Genomic DNA, 21,341 nt, shown 5'->3' on the forward strand with positions numbered 1-21,341 from the left:
GCTCCAAGAAATGAATAACGCTAATTTGAGGAAACGCTCCCTGGATCAGTTCCCGCTGCTTTTTCCCTACCAGCACACAACAGATTGCTGTTGAATTTTGAATGTCACTGACAGACAGATGATAATGGCTTGAGTTGGATAATAGAAATGTTTGAAACACAGATGGGCCTATAAATCATTTTTCTTTTTCTTAGGATTTTCTTCTGCCACAGAAATTAACACTGTTTTATACCCATATCCTTCATAAATGGTATCTTTGAAGCCCTGTTGTTGAACTGCTACATTCATCTGTCTTTGGAAAAGTCAGTCCCTGAATGACAGACAGATGCTCTGGGCAGGCGCCTCGTAGGTGACTGGCTACTTTGAAATCTTTACAAAACCGAAAGGTTATTGAAAAGTAAACCTTCCACAGAGCTCTCAGCCTTGATCTCAAAGGGGGTACCTAAGAATTAATCTATAGGAGGATTTGGAAGTATAAATTAAGTACATGAAATTCATAAGTACTTTTATTTTAGGAGCTATTTGGTAACTATTTAAACTCACTCAGGTGCCTATGGGAGGAAAGAAACTAGATGAAATAGAGAAGTTTGTGTGTGTGTGTTATGTTAAATACAGCAGAGTCAGAAAGAGGTGAGGGTTCAGGTAATGAACTAAGAGACCGAGTTTTAGGTAACAAGCCTCCTTCTGCTTTATCTGCAGCCTCTGGCACCGGCCAGGATGGTGTTGGTGGTCACTCGGTGTACGCCCCCGACCACTGCTCCACACTAGGAAGGCTTGGCGGCTGCCGGTCTGCGGGGCAGCGCTCGGAAACCCGGGACTCCAGCTGCCAGACGGAGGAGGTGAAGGTCGTGCCGCCTTCCATGAGGAGAATCAGGGCCCAGAAGGGGCAGGGCATCGCCGCCCAGATGAGCCACTTGTCAGGCTCCTCCGGGAACATGTCTGTGCTGAGCGATTCTGCGGGCATCGTGTTCCCCTCTCGCCTCAACACCGATGTGGGTTTCCACAGCCTCCCCCGATCCGGAGCGAGGGCCAGCATTCAGTCCCTGGAGCCCCGGCCGGGCGCCCCAGGCCCTGCGCAAGACCTGGATGGCACGTTCGAAAACCCAGGGCAGTTAGGAGGTGCCTCAAGGACCGGGACGCTTTTTAGGCCCAAATCTCAGGAGCTGAGGCGCTTTGAGAGTGAAAACAGAGCAAGCCCAGCGTGCGTGGTGTCTCCCCACGGGACGTACAGCACCAGCGTCATCCCCAACGCCACCCTCTCCTCCTCCTCAGAGGTTATTGCTATCCAGACTGCTCAGAGTTTGGGGCAGCTGGACAGTAGAATGACCAGCTCCTCTTCCCACACGAAGGTGAGACCCAGAGACCACCTGCTGCCCAGGCACTCTGGTGAAGGCGACCGCCCGTCTCCCAGTGGCACCTGGAGTGAGGGCCCCTCCACCATCGTCTCGCGGGCTTTCGACCCCCACCCGCCCAGGGCAGCCACGCTCCTGGCCCTCTGTGACTCGGCAGTCTCCCTCAACACCCCAGCAAACCAGGAGAACGGGTCCCAAGCCATGGCCTATACCTGTAGAAGGAACCCGAACTTCCCAGCCCACCCCCAGGACGTGGACGGCCAGAGCGAGCCCAGTTACTCAGGAGGCGGGGGGCATGGTGGCGGGGAGCCCTGGGAATACAGTGCCTCGGGGAGCGGGCGGGCATCCCCCCTGAAGCCTCACGTGGCGACTCCTGGTTGCTCCACTCCTGGAAGTAACATGAGCAGCTGCAGTTTGGACCACACGTGCCACAGAGAGGGCGCCAGGTCCCTGTACTCAGAGGACCACGATGGCTACTACGCATCTGTGCACCCCGATGCTGGGCCCGGGCCCGGGAGTCTGTGCAGCAGCAACAGCAGCAATGGCTTTGGGAACCCCAGGCACAGCGTGGTCAATGTGTTTGATGGAAGAGCTCCGAAGAACCAGGGGGACAAATCCCATTCTCGAAACATCTCCTTGAAGAAAGCAAAGAAGCCGCCCCTGCCCCCCTCTCGGACGGACTCGCTGCGCAGGGTCCCCAAGAAGAACGGCCAGGCCAACGGGCAGGTGCTCAACGAGAGCCTCATCGCCTCCCTCCAGCACTCGCTGCAGCTGAGCCTCCGGGGCCAGGGCGGCCTGTCGCCCTCGCAGAGCCCCTGCAGCGACCTGGAGGAGCCGTGGCTGCCGCGCTCCCGCAGCCAGAGCACCGTCAGCGGGGGCAGCAGCCTGGCCTCGGCCACCGCACCCCATGGCTGCGCGCCGGGCGGGGTCACCCCGTCCCAGAGCGACACGAGCAGCGTCAAGTCCGAGTACACGGACCCGTGGGGCTACTATATCGACTACACGGGCCTGCAGGACGACCCTGCGAGCCCCGGCGGGGGCCGTGCGGCTGGCAGCGGGGCGCCAACTGGCAACGGGCCGGGCCGCCACGTCCCGGAGGGGTGCAGGGCCGCTGCGCCCCACCTGCCCGGCGGCTCCGTCAAACCAAAGACCACGTCGCCTGAGAAGGCCCACCGGGTCACCTCCCCCTCCAGCGGGTATTCCAGCCAGTCCAACACGCCCACCGCGCTCACCCCCGTGCCTGTGTTTTTAAAGTCCATGTCGCCCGCCAATGGGAAGGGCAAGCCCAAGCCCAAGGTTCCAGAGAGGAAGTCCTCCCTGGTGTCTTCGGTCTCCATCTCCTCCTCGTCCACGTCCCTGTCCTCTAACACGTCCACGGAGGGAGGCGGGACGGTGAGGAGGCTGGACTCGGCGCCGGCCTCTCTGCCTGCTGCCCCTTCTCTCCCCTCTCCCTCGTCTCCATGTCCCGCGGACACGTCTCCTTTCCTCCCTCCTCCGCCGCCTTCAGCAGACTCCCCCGAGGGCCCTCTGCCTCGGTCTCCCCTGTTCCCCCCTCCACCCCCAGAGGTTCTCACTCCCTTCTGTTCTCCCGACGCAGGCTTTCCTCCTCCCCCCACCGCCCGGAGCCCCCTTCTGGGCTCACCTGCCTCGGTGCTACCCCCTCCACCCTCTTTACCCTCCTCGGTCCCTCCTCCTGCCCCACCACTCGACCCCAAGTTGATGAAAGATGCCAGGCCTTCATTCAAAAAGTCTAGCCAGCCAACCTCCCCGCAGGAGGCCTGCAGACCGCCGGGGACCACGGAGGAGGGCGGCAGGCCTCCCCTGCCCCTGATCACCGCCGAGGCCCTGCAGACGGTGCAGCTCAGGCCGGTGAGAAGGAACTCAGGAACCCAGGGAGCGCCGCTATCTGAACCAGCATCTCAGGAAAAACGAACTCCGCCGGTGCCCCAGTATCATTTAAAGCCATCTGCCTTGCTGAAATCCCGAAATAGCATAAATGAAATGGAGAGTGAAAGCCAGCCTGCCTCCGAGACAAGCCCGCTTCCGACTCCTGCCAAGATCATGAGTCAGGGTCACCGGGACGGTGCAGCCGAGCGTGGCCGCCCGAGCCGCAGCCCGGGCAGTGCCGGGGAGGCGGAGGCCGGGCCGGGCCCCGGGACCGCCCCGCTCCAGAGGGCCCCCGCACCTTCGCCCAGCAAGAAGCCACCCCCCATTTCCAAGAAGCCCAAACTGTTCCTGGTGGTGCCACCTCCGCAGAGAGATTTCACAGTGGAGCCAGCAGAGAACGTGAGTGGAGCGGTGCCCAGCCCCACGAGGGGAGAGGCCAACGAGACTGGTGCAGCCCCGGCTGGTTCTGATGAGACCGACTCCTCCGGCAGCTCGGTTCTTGAGGGAGGAGCTGCAGGATCCACGTCCCCAGGCAGAAGGGAAGCCAATGTCCCCATGGTGCAGCCCAGTGCCTCGCCAGCCCCCAAGCAGGAGGAGCCAGGCACCGAGAACAGCGTGGACCGCGGGGGCCATGCGGAGGAGCGCTGCCCGGCTCTGCAGGACCCAGGGCGTGAGTCGGGTTTTCTCTCTTGTTCCTCTACCATGTGCAGCCGAGGCAGACAGGGCTGGTGCGTGTGCACGTTAGAGCCAGCAGTCGGTTTCCTGCGCTGCCTCACACTTAGGTTACTAGCTTGGCATTGTGTGAAATGTTAAAAAAAAATCTAGATCTAAGGGTAGAGCTTACAGAAGGACAGAGAATAGAGGGGTGGAGGGGGTGGTGGTCTGCAGCAGGCTGGGTATTAAATGGCACTGAGTACTCTCCCTTCCGGAGAGCCACAAAGTAACGTTACAACACGATTTAAGAGCTTCATTGGGAGATCTAGACTTGAACACAAAAGAAAGAGCTTTGGCTAGCATGCTCCCCGTATTTATAAAATATCAAACCCCATTGCCCATCCCTGTGGTTCTCACGTTGTCAGGAATGACAGGGAAGCGTACTGGGAGCTTGGCGAAAGACTGAAATTCAAGTCACTTGTGAATCTTGTGTTTGCTGCTTGCTTCTCCATAGCCCGGGTGCCGGAGCCCGACGCGGCTGGCTCTTCCCCAGAGGTCTTTGACTTCCTTAAGGAAGAAGGGAGTGATGAGGTGATGACCCCCAGTAGACCCCGGACCACAGAAGACCTCTTCGCAGCTATTCACAGGTACCCAAAACTCCTCATATTTCCTTCTCCTTTTTGAGTCCCCCTCTTCCAAATGGTTCCTCGATTTATATTTCTTTCTTGAGGTTTCTTCTATCACCCAATTAGGTTTCATTAACTGGATTATTTTCATTAACTTGATTTATTTTCAGGTGTTTCTATATTTTTATTTCCTCGGACTCCAGTTTCTGTTTTACTGTGTTCCACTAATTTTTATGATGACATGGGGATCAGAGGCTCAGTGTGATGCCTCTGGTCAGCGCTGCTCTTGCTGGCCAGGAATGCAATGTGTCAGTCATATGACAGGGTATTTAGGAGTTGGATTAGAGCAGCCCTGGTCCAGTCCAGGGGAGGAAGGCTGTGTTCTGTGGACGTGAGATGCACAGACTAGCGTTACAGGACAGGAACTTTCTAATGGCACAGCATTGTTGTTTATTTTAAAGAAAAACCAGGAATTTATAGTGTAATTTCTTCGGCTGCTTACATGTTTCAATAAGAGAGTACATCTTTTTTAAGCAGGAGCAAAAGGAATTAAATCTACTTGCTTTACTGTATGCTGGTAGTGCCACCTACTGGCATCAGAGATTACTGGGTTTGAAAAAATAAAGAATAAATATTTTTAAAAGAACTGCCTGTACTATTATACTTTTCAGATGTGGTCACCTTGAGTGAATAGGACTTAACACTAAAGTTTTATTTATTGCCTCATTTTTCTGGTTGTAAATAGCCAAGTACTCTCACAACAGTGACATTGTAAAAACTATTAAGATTGTATATGTGCAAGTACTTTCTATATAAAACCTTTGCTTCTTCCTAGACTTCTTCACCACAGTATTTTCAGATCACTCTTACACATGCCCTTATGCTTCCAAAGTCTTGTATTGCCCTGAATCAAGGTTCCTTTTTTAACCCTCTGGAAACAAAAAATCCTGATTGTGGGACTAACCTTGTATATGACCATTTTCCCTATTCTTGGAATATAACAAAAACTATTGCATGCGATGAAAAGCATAGTGCTGTCCCTCCCTGAAATTCCTCATGCAACACAAACACCTAATTTGGGAGAAAAAAAAACAACAAGCTGGCAAATTAAGGTGTTTGTGAAGAATTATATTTTTTACTTCTTGGCTCTAGTATTGGTATAATATCCCAAAAGACCCCACAGACTGTTCCTTTAACATTCTGTGCCACAGACTGTTCCTTGTCTGACTGTTCTCTTTGAATCATTAGGAATAAAAAGGTAGCTAGTTACCAAATTATTTCTCGAAACAGGGAAACAAACAATGATGCAATCTTTGAAATCAACTTTGATGGCATGTCTAGAGGCTTACACAGCTGTTTCTAAGACTAACCATGCTAGATACATAATAAGCACTCAATAAATATTTTCTGAACTAAATGAAACCAATTGGTATTTAACTGTTTGGAAGTTGTTCCAAGACCCGACGGCTTTCATTTAGTATGGAATGCACTGGGTTGCTAACTGTGCAGGCGTATGTATTTATAACAGCAGTCCGCAAGGAAGATGTGTTGCTTGGCCGCTCTGTGTACTAAATACTTGGTCTCAGTGAGAACCCAACTGTTGTGGGCCCAAATTACAACATGCTTTTCCTAAAAATATGCCAAAGATCTCTATATTTTATTTTAGCAACCTTCTTGAGGCCCTGAAAAATTTGAGGTTTCTCCTACTAGAGAATTATATCTAGAGCGTAATTATAATTATGTCTACAGCAGATGTAGGAATTGGCCTGTCTGAATTATCCTGTGTGCGCATGGAAGCCATAAAGGCCACGTAGGAGAGGATTGTAAAGAGAAAGCCAAGGACATGTGCTGTTTTTTATTTTAGCACAGACAGTATATTAGCAGACATAATCCAAATCCACCTAAAGTTTGTGATTTTTAGGGCTTTATTTTATATCCCCTTCAGTACCTAAGCTAATAGTTCAAAGTAAAGACTATCTAAATTGAAACACAGCTTTCAAGTTTGAGAATGCAAATAAATTCCCTTCAGATTGGAAGCCAGATGGAACATGTAGCACACCAGTTGAGGTGTGAAATTTTTATATTCATTGAAGTAATTAGTTTTCAAGCCAGAGTTAACTGTTTAAGCACCTTTTACAGCCATCTTCTTTAAAAATACACACACAATATAAAAGCAGAGAATTCAAATGTTTAGACTTAATTCTCATTTGAGAGGACAGCTGTCCTTGAAAAACAACACTAGTTTTTATAAATTTCCATCCCTTCTCTTAATTCTGAATCTGCAGTTGAAGGCCATAGCTTTAATCAAGGATCGCTGTGGGTTGTTGTGTGGCACTCGGCACATCCTCTTCGTTGAAAAACCAAACAAAAAAATGACATCACAAACCAGTACCTGCAAAAATGGGATGGGCAAAGCTGCTTTTGGAGGGGCAACCTGTAGAAATTGTGAAGCCATGTGCTATAAATGGAAAAATACTCCATCAGGTCCCAGTTCTTGTATTCAGCTGTGTGACTTCACTCTTCAGACCTCAGGCACCTTCTTTGGTCAGGCCAAACCGTCTGAAGTCTTTTCCAGCTCTACAATTCTGAGATGATAGTATTTCTACGGTTTCTGTACGTCGCTCATTAACTTACTCTAGAACAGCGGTTCTCAACCTGTAAGTCACGACCCCTTTGGGGGTCGAACGACCCTTTCACAGGGGTCGCCTAAGACCATTGGAAAACACATATATAATTACATACTGTTTTTGTGACTAACCACTATGCTTTAATTATGTTCAATTTGTAACAATGAAATTGGGGGTCACCACAACATGAGGAACTGTATTAAAGGGTCGCGGCATTAGGAAGGTTGAGAACCACTGCTCTAGAACATTGCTTTTATTGACAGCTGAGCAGGACCATTCAACCTAGATATCATAGGCAGTCTCTGCATTCCCAAAGGGGCTGGTGCCACATCAGGTCTGGCCACCTTTCAGCCTCTGAATTGCATCCTTACTACTTCCTGTTTTCCACTTTGGTGGCTCCTTTTTGGCCAGAAGCAGGGAGAGGACCCTGGGAGCATCAAACCCAGGACAGCCATCATGGCCCACCCTCCCCCATGCCTTGCTGTGCAGGTCACATGAAAACAGCACTGAAGCCTGACCTAGAAGCAGGAAGGGAAATTATATTTTCCTAAGTGACACTCAAAGGTTTATTAAGCACCTTCTCTGTGCCTGACATTTTATGGCTGATATTGCATCCATCTCGATCGCTAAATTATGTGCTATCTGCTGTTATTCCCCTATTCCTATAGGAAACAGGATCAGAAATTTTAAGTGCCCAAGGTAACTGAACAAGGTCGCTTTAAGCACTGGGAGTGCACCCAGGTCCATGTGACTCCATAGATTCTTTATCTCATGGAATCCTCACAAACCTGTGAGGTTGATACCATCATCCCCATTTTACAAGTATGAACACCGAGGTGCTGTATAGATGAGTAATGGCCTGAGGTCACACAGCTAGAGGTTGGTAGTGCTCAGGTTCGACCCTTGATCTGTGTGTACAGATAGCATCCTCTCAACCTTTCCCTGCTGTATAGTCTAGAATTTTATAGCAGAAAAATAAATATTACTGCATCTTTATTCATCAGATGTGCCACGTTTCCTTAAAGCAAGTCCACCTGTACTTGGCTAACGGATTCCTGGCACACTGAGTTGTTGTTATGAAAAGACCAGCAAGGGGCCACTTGGCTCATCTGCTTCGTTATCTCTGACTCACTCTCAGCAGAAAACACATGGAACAGGGAGGTTCTTAGCGACTGAGGGCAAGAAATACCTGCAGGAAACATTTCACTTTCCCTGAATGCCCCTCCTCTCTCATTCTCTCCCCACAGCCCCACATTTTCCTGATCAGCTAGAAGTTCTCTGACATGAGTCACGAAACAGGACATGGCGTGGGAGGTTCGCTTTTGTTTTCTGGACTGTTGGACTTCTAGGAGTTGACATATGGCCCAGTAAGAGCCAAGGAAGACTGGTTTTATGTCAAACTCTTGTAGAATTGTTCTAGAACCTGGGTGGGGGCCCTTCTTGGTAGAGGGGGTAGGGTATTCTGGAAATTGGCTGTTAGGCCTTTTCATTGCCAGCACCATGAAATCCAGTCAGGATCAGTCCAATGTAGGAGAATTAAATTAGAAATGACAGTTATTAAAAACTTTAGTAATGGTCCTATCCAGTTATTATGCCTGAGATTTGTTTCAAAATAATCCAGTGAGGGTGGAGTTTAAAGATGAGAGGCCATAAGTTAATAATGATAGCTGGGTCATGGGCACACATGCTAAATACAATGAACTATTCTCGTGCATGGATGTGTGGAGGTTTACATAGATGGTGACCTGAATGTGCAGTAAGATAAGCATAGTGGTTGTGGCTGACATCCAGTGGCCCATTTGGAATTAACCTTTATCTTAATGTTATTAAATCTCAGATCCAAGAGGAAAGTCCTTGGCCGTAAAGATTCAGAGGACGATCACACCAGAAACCATTCTCCCTCCCCGCCAGTGACGCCCACCGGTGCCGCCCCCAGCCTGGCCTCCCCAAAGCAGGTGGGATCGATCCAGAGAAGTGTCCGCAAGAGCAGCACCAGCAGTGACAACTTCAAAGCTCTGCTGCTGAAAAAGGGGAGTCGGTCAGACACGGGTGCCCGCATGTCCGCAGCCGAGATGCTTAAGAACACAGACCCTAGGTTCCAGAGGTCAAGGTCGGAGCCCGCGCCAGACGCTCCCGACAGCCCGTCCAGCTGTTCCCCGAGCAAGAACAGAAGGGCCCAGGAGGAGTGGGCCAGGAACGAAGGCTTGATGCCTCGGAGTCTGTCCTTTTCCGGCCCCAGGTACGGCCGCAGTCGAACCCCACCTTCGGCAGCCAGCAGCAGGTACAGCCTGCGGAACCGGATCCAGAGCAGCCCCATGACCGTCATCTCGGAAGGCGAAGGGGAGGCCACGGAGCCTGTGGACACCAGGGCTCGCCGTGTCCTGGGCGCTGCAAGGGGCTGTTCCCTGGACGGACTGGTGGGGGATGACATGGATGGGGGAAGCCTGCCATGTGGTCCCGCAGATGGGACAACCGGTGCCCAGGGCAGGGGCCCGTCGGAACAGTGCGGGGGTCCTCTGAGGGAAGCAAGTTAGGGGCAAGAATGGGATCTCCCAGGTGACGTGGGGGGATGCACAACCCATCGCTCTAGGAAGCCCGAGGAGCCCTTCCCTGTCTGCCCAGGGATCCCACCCGTGTGTGTGCTGTGGACCCGGGCACTGCCTTGCCTGCAGTGGATGAGGGTCACCTAGGACTCACTTGGCACTTGCCCTGTGGCTTAAAAGCAAGTAGAAGCTTAACTTCTGAAAGTGCTTCCTGGGGAAGATTTTTTTTTTTTTTTTGGTTAAATGTTGGGTGTGTGTGAATAGGTGTGTATGTGTGCATTTTGAACACTTTATGTTTTAAGAAAAATACACAGACACACAACATGTACAGATATATGAGGAGAAAAAGACACAAGTAGAGTAATGGAAGCTTCTGGACTAGGTGGCGATGCTTTGAAAGTATGTGTGGAAATGAGTGCGTTCCAGAAGGGAGAGGACCGTGACTTCGAGAACGAGGTGGTAGATTTGCTGGTTCTGAGTGCACAGAACGCATGGGTATAGGCACAGGTGTGCTTTCGTGGTTAACCCGAACGGTGGGGAAAGGGCTAAGTGACTAATGGGTTCAGGTACTTTTTTCTGGGGGAAAAAAGGCTTTGTTTCTTTTTTGTAAAAATGACAAACATTGGAAGGGACAGCGCTGTAGTCGGAGCCTGCTGCTGTGCAGCCACAGACACAACTCGCAGCCCGATTGTTAGAAACGTGGGTGATTTTTTAATGAATTTCCTCCTTTATAGCGGGGACCTTCGAGAACTGAAATGAGGGTGTGCACATGCAGAGAGGGTGAGAGAAGGCAGAGGAGCGAGTGATACACTGCTGCAATTTGTTTCCTGCTTATGAAATAAACTTATTTTTCAGAATGAAATTTGAAAACTTGCACTACAGAACTGTGGGTGGAGCTTTTCCTTGTACAACTGTTTTTACCAGAGTTTAAACGTCCATTTGGCAATTTCTTATCACTTGAAACGTCAACATTTGCTAACTTTTGGATATCCTTTTGGTTACACCAAAGAAAAAGTTATGGCTATTTTTCCTTGAACTGCCTGCAGTATCATATCCTCACTGAGAAAGGTTTATCGAAATCTATTATATATTATCTTACTTTGACGAAAATGCTGAATAGCTCTTGTTAGTCTAATAAACTGATAAAAATTGGTAGGGCTTGGGAATGAATTAGCCCTGGGAAATGAGTTTTTAGATTAAAAAGATTTTTTTTTGCATCACGTGGTTTGTGTGTTTTTATATTTTTTATAAATAATTGAGTTAGGTAATTACCTTCCAATCTTCTTCAGTTAGAATGTTAACACTTTTAGACATGGGAAAACGTGTGTAAAGTATTTATTTTTATGTCATGTTCTTGTGACCCCTCCCCCCACGCCCTCCTGACTGCCATGTACTTGATTTGTTGGTGAAATAAAATCGGAGTCTTGTCTTCTTCATTAGAGGGACCTAAGGTGGCAACGCTGAGATGCTTGGATTACATACAGGACAGCTGCCTAATGTCATCTTCCCTGATGTGAAAATATCATCTCAAAGTTGGACCGCACAGGCCAAATCATCATAATGTTCAGATACCCACTTTAGACACATCTTTGAGACCAAAAAAAAAAAACATACAAGAAAACCAACCCTAAAGAATAAGGCTCCGTCCATTCTCTGAAAAAAACAAAAAACACTTTGTTTCACACAACAGAAATCAAGACCTGACATTTGGCCAAAAGCAAAGGATTTTTTTACCTGTTGGAGCAATTGTCTACTACATTGGGAACAAGGAATTTTTTTCTTCTTAATTTTAGAAAAGTAGTGTTGGCTTTTGGATATGAAATCTCATAGATACCTAGAAAAGATTAGAATGTACATGGCTATCAGAGAACTTTAACTTAATATACAAATCAAATATGTTGAGGATAAGATAAGCAACGTCAACACTAATTATAAAACTATTTTTTAAAAACCCCATTTTTAGCCCTAACTGGTTTGGCTCAGTGGATAGAGCGTCGGCCTGCGGACTGAAAGGTCCCAGGTTCGATTCCGGTTAAGGGCATGTACCTTGGTTGCTGGCACATCCCCAGTGGGAGATGTGCAGGAGGCAGCTGATCAATGTTTCTAACTCTCTCTCCCTCTCCCTTCTTCTCTGTAAAAAATCAATAAAATATATTTTTTAAAAAACCCTTTTTTAAAGGAAAATATATTAGGTTTTTTAATTTGCTTTGAATAAAACAATTGCAAAGGAACTATTTGAACATTATTTCTTTTGTGAGTACATGGGTTTTTGAGTAATGTGCAGAGCTGCTGAGTGCTTTGCTGGATGCAAACAGAAGAGCAGTGAAGACCAGACGGTGCCCGTGGGAGGTGGGACCCAACAGAGAGGAGTTAGAACATCCCAGACTCTGGATTGTGCCATCTCAAAGGACATCCGGAAAAACAACTCTAAACGATGTACCAGGGACTTTTGAATAAAATACAAATAATGTATTGACTAATAGTACAGATGATGTGATGTGGAGCGATGCAAGAATGGCGTCCAGGCATGGATGACATACAGGGAAACAAGAATCTAGATTCCTTCCTGAACCATAGGGCATCTTTAGTTTTACTGCTATATTCCTCAGGGCCAGCTCCAGTTAACGGATCAGATCATACTAAAAACTCAATGAGGGTAGACTTGACCCTTCCTTCTACCCTGAGACCTTAAGTGCCAGATCATCATAGACAGAAGCTCCAGGCCTAAATGATTTCCACTGTAGTTTTTCTAAAAGTTGGGGAGAGAAAGAAGTACCTACTTGGATTGTCCGTTGGAAGCAGCCTCAACTTTGGTCTGATTTCTGCCCTCCTGTTTCTGAAGAATATTGATTGAAACCATTGCTTCTCGTGTGTGGATGAGTCTATGTGTTTGTGGGGAATCACAATGATAAGAAAGAAAGGTGGTGTTTCTGTATCTCTATCTTACTCCCCACCCACCACCACACCCAGCTCTGGTGGCCTCCTGGGAGGACAGGTGAAGCTGGAGATTGGCTTTATTGGGTCTGTCTTAATGTGCTTTCTGTCCATTAGGTGAATATGAATAATTATGTGTATTGCTGAGATTCTGTCATGAGATGAACAAGGTAGGATACTTTACTTTGGCAGCTATTAGGATATTGTTGGGGGGGGGGGGTGAGTTTTGGATAAAGCAGGGACCTGATTTTTGAGGTCTCTTTTTTCTGTAATAAGCTATTCAGTTACTATAATCTAGTTTCTTTCAGTGAGTTGCTTTAAACTACCTTCCACACAGGCCCATCTTTAGTTACAGAACAAAGACTAGAGCACATCTGTAGTGTGTGTTCAGCAATGAAGAAAAAAAAAACCCTTTATTAAATACATCTCATGTCCTAGATGAGGATGAGGAAGTTCTAAGATAGAAAAATGTGGATGAGATATCATTAAGGAACTTCAAACCTAGTGAAGAGAGGCATCAACAATGGACTATTCTGTAAAACAGATCAGTGTGGGAGCAGAGGAAAGGGAAGAACATTCAGGGCAAATCCTGCTGGGACCCCAGCCGGCATGTGTTCTCTTTACGAACAGAACACCTGGAATTGGTTCAGGCTGGCGACGCACCCAGTTGGCATACCAGACCCCTCGCCCCCACTGTTGTCTGGGAAGTTGCTTTCCTCATGCAGGTGCCATCCCTCTTGTGGCTTCCTTCCCCTCTTCTCCCTAGAGCGGATGGGAAGCTGGAGGAGGAACAGTGCTCTTGCAAACTGAAGCACCAATAAGGATGGAAGCCACAAGGTGTGGAAGGCAGAGGAGCCTGATCCAGTGAGAACACCTTGGGCTGTCCACCTCCAGGCTCACTGGGTAAGTATTTTTCACTGACTTGGCAGGTGAGAGAGATCGTTCTCAGAGGAAGATGTCATGGCTCCTAACTAAGAGGATGGGGAAGGCATTGGCTGTGGTGAACCTGAGCTAAGACTTCACAGATGAGGATCTCACCAAGCATAGGGAGTTGGCAGAAGAGTCATTTCAGACTGAAGAAATAACCTGAGCAAGGACACAGAGGCAAAGTGTTTAGAGGAAGCCGTGTAGCTGAAAGAAGTCTCTAGTAAAATAGAGTGGGACATGATACTAGAATGGTCACCTGGAGTAAGAATGTAGAGGGCCTAGGATGCCATTTTAAAAAATTAGGATTTGTTTTGTAGTACTGGGGAATAACAAAGGTTTTTAAGAAGAGGAATGATGTAACTTGGCTTGGTTCTTAGCCTTGTTTACAAGCTACACATTCCATTGGTGGGTTGTGGTCAGAGTGATTAGAGTGTGTGGAGAGGGAGAGCCTGCCGAGGAAAGGAAAGGGGCTAATCGGTGGAGCACGAACTAGCCCAACAGCAAAGGTAGAAGGTTTAGCTTAAGAAAAAGTCTAGACATGAATTTCCTACAGATACGAGAATAAAAATCTCAAAAGAAAAGTTGACATAAGGGATACCTTGTAATCATGCCACCTACATCATTAGAATAGCTGACTCACTGCCATGAAAATTACTCTCGGATTGATCAGTGCTGGAAAATGTTTTGGTTTGTGCATTATGGGAGAGGAAGGGAAAATGGGATACCTGGACTTCAGTATGAAATTGATTTTTTATTGAACATGTTTCAGATTCCAACAATATCTGAGTGACCAGGAATATGCTTATGTAAGGTGGGATTTATTGCATAAGAGATGCCTATTTTATATAGGACTGTAGGGGAAGTGTTAGAAATAGTTACCTCTTACCAATAGAGGCTGGTTTTGTGGACATTTCTCAGGAGGGCTAGAAGGTAGTCTCTAGTTGGGGATGGTAAATGAGTTAAAGAATTTTTGTGTCTTTTTGGCAAGCATAAACATGCAAAGAATCAATAGTCAATGTAAACAGATACCTTTGAAAATAATTGCCTGGGATTTTAAAATTTATACCCATAATAATTCCAGAACCAGAAATCTAGCTTGTTTTCTATAAAAAATTACAGTCTAAAAGGTATGTCTGAAGTTATCATCATAATGATTATGCATGTAATATGCAAGAACACCTCCAGACAGTCCTAGCCCGCTCTTGACCGCTACCTGCCAGTGGGGCATAGCGGTTAATAGCATGGACCGAGGAGTCAGCTGCCTGGGCTCCAATCAGCCTCCGTCCTTAGTTTCATCTGAGGCATGTGACCTAACATCTGTGCCTCAGTGTCCTCATCTGTAAAACAGATGATGTAACATGGCACACAGCACTGAATTTGGTAATTCAGGTAAAGCACTTGGGATGATACACCTAGAAGACAATCCATAGCTAACTGTAGGTATGTAAGTCGATTGTATCCAGGTTAGGGAGATCAATTTTAAGAGCTAGTATATGATGTCGGGGTTGAAGGGACCTTAAGCAACCTCTGGCCCCACCCTCCCAGCCATTGGATACTCAGATCTCCTATGTAAATGATCATGTGGTCCCCACTTAAACCACCCAGTGCTGGGAAATGGAACAAGTGTCATTCATGGGCAGCTCTAATTTTTGGAAGTTACTGAGGTCCAACTTGCAACCGTCATCCCCCAGGATCCCACAGCAAAGCTAATGCCCTTCCCCCCAACAGGCTTCTAGGCACCTGAATATGACATCTTCCCAGGACAAGCAGTTTCCAACACAGGTGATAATGTCAACCTCCTTGATTTTGGGGCATCCCAGTCTTTTAGTAGTCATTTTTACATGACCTCCAGAAAGACTACATGAAATCCTTTAAAAATTCAAGTGAATTTTAAAATTATATGTTTGTATACATTTGTTCAGGAAAAACATACCTTTACTGAATATCAAAATTGGATAGAAGTCCCTAATATTATAAGTTTAATCTTTGCCACAAAATATTATCAAAACTTTTGGGTACTCTGTGAGTTTAGGCAGATGGGGAGGAGGAATCAACAGAATGTAACAGTGGCTGCAAAAGACAGTTCAATTCTTTGTGTCCAACCCTAACTTCACCTCTCTAAGCTGGACAGTCCAGTAGTGCCACACAAGGTAAATCTTCAACATTTTTATTGCTACTGTCTGGAGGGGATAACATCCAATTGACACGGATCCAGTAGAAAAAAGCAACATATTATGATACAGAGAAGAAGGGGAAGTAACATGATATTTCCCTGGAGCCTCATAGAACTAAAGACCACCAGGACTATGACCATTTCCATGCTCATAGAATGTTGTCCCCTATTATCTGTGTATCTTGATAAAGCTTCAAGCATTAAAAAGGCACATTGGAAGTAGGCTCAAGTCATATGTGTACTCTCAAGGAGAAGATACTAGACACACATTTTACTTATAGGTGTGTTGATGTCTATATTAAAAGCTCAGCCCCTGGCGATGCTATTTCTTTTCATTTTCTCATTCATTTTCTTTGGAGGGTTCATTTTTCTGAATCAACCACACTTCATTATTTCTATTAAGCAAATTGAAAGGACTGTTGTAGCCTGCAGTGTAGTAAACCTTTTCATCGAAAACTTTTCCTTCTTCCCTCAAAACGCTTGCTAATGTCAAAAGTTGTTCTTGATTCTTTTGGGCGCTAGAGAATCCATCGAAAGACCTACAAAGGAGAACGTAGATAACCATGAATGGTTTTAGTACCGACGCTGTCAGTCTGAAAAGAAAAGCAGGAGCTGATACAATGAAGTTGGATAAAGCCGAGTTTCAAAGCTCCACCTGCTCAGCCCCTGAACCCAGCATTCCCTTCCTCTAGTTCCCAGTCTCAGTGTCACCTCCGCACACACAGGAAGGAGCACCAGGAGCAGGGATCCGGCCCAGCTGTTGGCAGGTAGATACAGAATTCATACTTCCCGTCCTCTAACTCTGCTTCTCAAACTTCAATGTGCACACGAACCTTGCTAACATGCAGATTCAGGAGGTCTGGGAGGGGGTCTGAGAGTCTATGGTTTCTAACTAGCTCCCAATGCTGCTGCTGCTGCTGCTGCTACTGGCGGCCAGAGGACCACACTGAAAGCCACTCAGAAGCCTCCCTTCCGGACTTGAAATTTTCTCTAGAACATTTTGCCTTTCTTCCTCTCCTTGGGCAAAGGACAGGCACTAATTGATGGATGAATATAATGTAGTTTTGACCCTATTGGCTTACAGTCTGAAGCAAGAGACAAACATTTTGGTAGCTCCCTCTCTATAGCTTGGGAAGAGATTTAACAGAGACAGGACCAAAGTGCGTAGGGACACTGAGTACATGATTAAATCAAGATCAGGGCTGTGAACTGAGTTGGGTCTGGAATGTAGAGTGTTTTGCTGGGCAGAGAAAGGGGAGGGATACGAAAAAGAACAGAAGTCGCAAACTGCAAAGTGTTTTCGCAGTGAGGCACAGCGTGGGCTCAGGAAGGTGCGGCTCAGCCGGAAGGAAAAACCTTGTATATCATCATCCTAAGACCTTTGGAGATTATTCTTAAAAGGATGTTTGAGCAGAAAAGTAACTTTGTCAGATCTGAGTGAGATACATGGGAGGTTTGGGGATGGGAAAGAACAGACAGCCAAAATATTTAAATTAAAAAGAAAAGCAGGAGCTGGGAAAGTGCGGAAAAAGCTCTGGCCAGTGTGGCTCAGTTGGTTGGGCGTCATCCTGTGCACTGAGAGGTGGCCTGTTCAATTCCGGGTCAGGGCACATACGTGGGTTTTGGGCTCAATCCCCAGTAAGGGGATGGGGCGGGGGGGCGGTGCAGGAGGCAGCCAACCAATTGTTTCTCTCTCTCCCTCTCACTTACTTTCCCTTTCTCTAAAATCAATAAAACATTTTTTTAAAGATTTTTTTAAGTGGGGAAAAAGAATAAAATTTAAAGCATAGATTTTAAAGTAAAGAAGCAAAAATATCCTGAGATTAAATCCTGACAGGACACAGACTGAGTTGCTGACATGTAAACATGATGAATTTGATTTTGAAGGTTAAGAATAGGAAACACAGGGAACCAAATATGCTCCTAATATGCCTTCTTTAGCATAAGTTTTATTATCAGTGTGCCAATGGAAAGGATCAGTCCTACCCTTCTTCAGATAAGATGCAAGCTCTCAAGGGTACAAACCAAACATGTCTATTTTACTCAACAATGTCAGGCACCTAGAATCATTCCTGGCATGCAGTCTCGTTTAAATCCTTGTTGAATAAGTGTAGGAATCTATGTGCACACCTGTATATAAAACATTGAAGATAAATTGATAAAACTGTTCTATAATTTTCAGCATGTTGACTGATAATAATTCTGAATCACGCGTTAAGAAATATTTTGTCTTTTAAATTGTTATTTTCTTTAATAATAGCCAACTCTTGGTATGTTCTGCCTACAGGAAATTTGTTTTCAGGTCCTACTTCTTCGGTGAAATCAAATCTTGAAGCCCCTAATTAGAAATCACCTTCTGTTCTCTGAATATATATTGTTCTACAATGATCTATCCATGCTCTATTCCGTACACAAACACACCGAGCCTCCCCACACACACCTGCCTTGCTTGGAGCTGAAGGATATGGACAGAGAAAGTTATCACAGCCTAGGTGCCATTCTAAGTCCTAGAGCAACGGTTCTCAACCTGTGGGTCGCGACCCCTTTGGGGGTCAAACGACCCTTTCACAGGGGTCGCCTAAGACCACCGGAAAACACATATATAATTACATATTGTTTTTGTGATTAATCACTATGTTTTAATTATGTTCAATTTGTAACAATGAAAATACATTCTGCATATCAGATATTTACATTATGATTCATAACAGTAGCAACGTTACAGTTATGAAGTAGCAACGAAAATAATTTTATGGTTGGGTCACAACATGAGGAACTGTATTTAAAGGGCCAGAAGGTTGAGAACCACTGCCCTAAAGCAAGAAGAAACCAACAAAGACTTTTGAATGGAGTAACAGGTTGGGGCTTTTGTTGCCGTCGTCATAAGAAAAGCACGAGTTCCAGTGGGGGGCAAGAGAGGAAGAGACCGGTGGGCAGAGAGAGGAGCTGGGAGGCTACTGAAGTGGAATAGTCAAGATCTGAGATCAGTAGACATGGAAGTCTCTACCTTGTCAGGCACTGTGTTCAGCAAAGTATGACTTAGGTGTGGTCCCCGTAACCATGAGGAAGTAACCATGAGGATGGAGAGATGGGAGCAGAATCACGATCCTTTCTGAGGGGAAGGGGCCAGATCTGGAGACCAGTTGTCAGGGAAGAGCATGCAGGTGATGGCCATGGAGGTCCTTGCTCTGGAGGCTGTCAGGATGCGGAGGCCCTTTACTGACACAGGCACTGTAAGTTCCTGCCCACGCAGGCTGGGAATCAGGGAAAGGCTTGTTTTTAGAGCTATTCCGTTTGAGCCCCACCCCTATCCCACATGGAAATGTCCAACAAGTAGGGAACTCGGGCTGGAGACATTAAATTTGAGAGTCATTAGACACAGATATTTGAGGCATTGTGAACAGATCACCCAGAGCAAGCCTGCTATGACATGAGCATCAGTAACAGGCATCAACAGTGATTCTTAGGGTGAGGAGTGGATGAGGAGGAGAGGAATGACAATACAGCAACACTCTGAGTTATAGGATGGACAAGTATCGGGGAACAGACTGGTCAGCACGCAAAGGCTGCAGGGGACCCTGGGAAGGGACTGTTATGTAACAAATGGAGGTGCACTGTGGAAGGTGGCAAGAGCAGTTCCATGGAGATGGTGTGGGCTGTGGCAGACGGTGGTGATTTGAGGTGTACGTGGGAGGTGAGGAAGCAGAGACACAGATTCCTGTAACAGGTTGGTGGTAAAAGGAGGGAGAGAAAGGGAGTAATAAAGGGACTCCAACATGAGACTATTCTCATGTACTGTGATAAAATTTCAACGGAGAATTTAATACAAGAAATGAGTGCAACAGGTATTAGAAGTCTGAAAAAGTAAAAATGCACCCGTAAACTAGCAGAGGCAATAACCTCAGGAGGCAGCAGCCATCCCTTGTGCTGGGGAACAAAAGGAAAGAGTTTGGGGTTATCAGGACCTAGAAGTTGGGAGTTAAGGTATTGTTGTTTGGGCTTAACTAGATGGCAGGTAAGCGTATGCTTTGGGGGGGAGGGGGAAATAATTTGCATTGCGTCTGCTTTGTGGAAGGTATGCAACAGACTCTGCATTAACTGAATTGATTAGATTTTGCAACAGACCCTTGGTAACCTAGATAAAATAAGCCAGTGGGAAAACGCCACAAAAGTGCATTAGGCCTGTTTTTGTGGAAGGGTGAAAAGCCTACTGAAATTGCATCAGCGCTAAACAGAGTGCAGGACAGTGAAACTAGCAGTCAGCAGGGCTATAAATTACCTACCACTTACCGCACAAACACGGTCATTGCGGCTCTGTCTTCAATGAAGACATCTGACTCTGAAGGCCTCGGCGGATCAGATTGCTGCTCCGAGGGGATATACAGGGAGATGGTAATGGTAGACTCGCTAAAAGGACCCGAACCCGGCTCCACGTAGCTCATCACTGGAGCTGTCATCTTTATTTTCATCTCTGTGCCATAAAAATATACATATTTAAACACAAAGGAGACCGTGAAAGCAACGGTAGGGAATTTAGCACCACTTTTTAAACTTCACCTATTATTTTGTGATCTGAGTGTCTCGATTTACTTTATGCTATTGGCGTAAATACAGGGAGAGGCAAAAGTAGTGTTACAGTTGTGAGTATGCAAAACAGAGTTTATTCTTGTATTAATGACTAATTATTGTATTATTTTCCATGCAAACAACTGTAATCTTACTTTTGCCCCACCCTGTATTTACCTTTAAGATAATTTCCATCGTTAAAAAGTAAGACCAAAATGACTCAATTATCCACTGCCCACAGTAAGCGCTTTCTGTACTATTAATATTTTTGGTTACTAAATTCTAAAGGTTTAGGGACAGCAGGGAAGATCAGAGATCACATCGTCCAGTCACTCTTTATTTTTACAATTCAGAAGCTGAAGCCCCATTGGCCAAGTGACCTACTGGAATATAAATAACCTCAGAGCCAGAACCAGGGGCTCAGTCTGGAGACTCTGGATCTTGTGTTCCTCCTCCTGACCTGCCTCCTGGTGTCTCTCACCCACCAGTCCAGCATCAGCCATAAAAGGGCCTTAACACTAGTGACAGAGGCCCAGCTCATCCAGAGGAACACAGTCAAGGATGAGGGGCTGAAAAAAACAGTAAGTCTTTGTTGACCTGGTTATTTTTTCTATTCTAAGTTGTATTGCTTTCATAAGCTAAAACTCGAGAATAAGCCGGGGGACTCAACCACCAAAGACAATTACAAGGAAAACTGCCTTCACCTTTCTCGTTTTTGCCTTGAACGTAGCTGGTCAGCCTGGAAAAGCCAGTCTGGACGGCAGAATCCCAGTCCCTTGACTCCACGGAGGTGCTGACCCACTTGGCTGGTCCATAGTGTCGGATCTCGTAACTTTCGGGCTAAAAATGGGACAGAAAGCCATTCTAAAAAGGCAGGGCGCGAGGTGCAACAGTACCGGGCCCTGGACTTGGGTCCTGTTTAGGGGCTGCGCCCCACTTGGGTCGGGCCGCAGTTTCGGGCTCCTTAGGGCCGGGCAGGGCCCTTCCCCCTCGGCTCCCATCCTGCGGTTCTGTGCTTTTTCAGCCCAGGCCCCGCACACCCGGCTGCGGGG

The 21,341-nt window shown here is 46.8% G+C and overlaps 2 protein-coding genes across 6 annotated transcripts in view; one reads left to right on the forward strand and one right to left on the reverse strand.

Annotated features, from left to right (window-relative positions):
• Positions 1-10,906, forward strand: part of NHSL1 (NHS like 1) — a 116,948-nt gene extending 106,042 nt beyond the window's left edge. For both annotated transcript variants that reach the window (XM_006084418.3, XM_014451870.2), the window contains 3 exons: positions 700-3,909; positions 4,408-4,540; positions 8,984-10,906. In XM_006084418.3, coding sequence (XP_006084480.1) covers positions 700-3,909; positions 4,408-4,540; positions 8,984-9,680 — 4,040 coding nt within the window. In that variant the 3' untranslated portion in view covers positions 9,681-10,906. The remainder of the gene's footprint in view (positions 1-699; positions 3,910-4,407; positions 4,541-8,983) is intronic.
• A 101-nt stretch (positions 10,907-11,007) lies between these two features.
• HEBP2 (heme binding protein 2) lies at positions 11,008-21,161 on the reverse strand. 4 transcript variants are annotated; one of them, XM_014451875.2, is made up of 4 exons: positions 20,994-21,161; positions 20,014-20,194; positions 12,470-12,571; positions 11,008-11,342 (listed from the first exon to the last, which is right to left on the reverse strand). In XM_014451875.2, exons 2-4 carry the CDS (start codon positions 20,190-20,192, stop codon positions 11,267-11,269), a joined length of 357 nt encoding a protein of 118 aa, XP_014307361.1. In that variant the 5' UTR covers positions 20,193-20,194; positions 20,994-21,161; the 3' UTR covers positions 11,008-11,266. The 4 variants fall into 4 exon arrangements, with proteins under 4 accessions (XP_014307361.1, XP_014307362.1, XP_014307358.1 ...); XM_014451876.2 differs by lacking the exon at positions 11,008-11,342 and adding an exon at positions 11,403-11,523; XM_014451872.2 differs by lacking the exons at positions 11,008-11,342; positions 12,470-12,571 and adding an exon at positions 15,702-16,316 and having other exon boundaries at positions 20,994-21,160.
• Positions 21,162-21,341: the final 180 nt, after the last annotated feature.

Source organism: Myotis lucifugus, unplaced genomic scaffold (assembly GCF_000147115.1).
Source record: "Myotis lucifugus unplaced genomic scaffold, Myoluc2.0 scaffold_11, whole genome shotgun sequence".
Taxonomy (NCBI): domain Eukaryota; kingdom Metazoa; phylum Chordata; class Mammalia; order Chiroptera; family Vespertilionidae; genus Myotis; species Myotis lucifugus.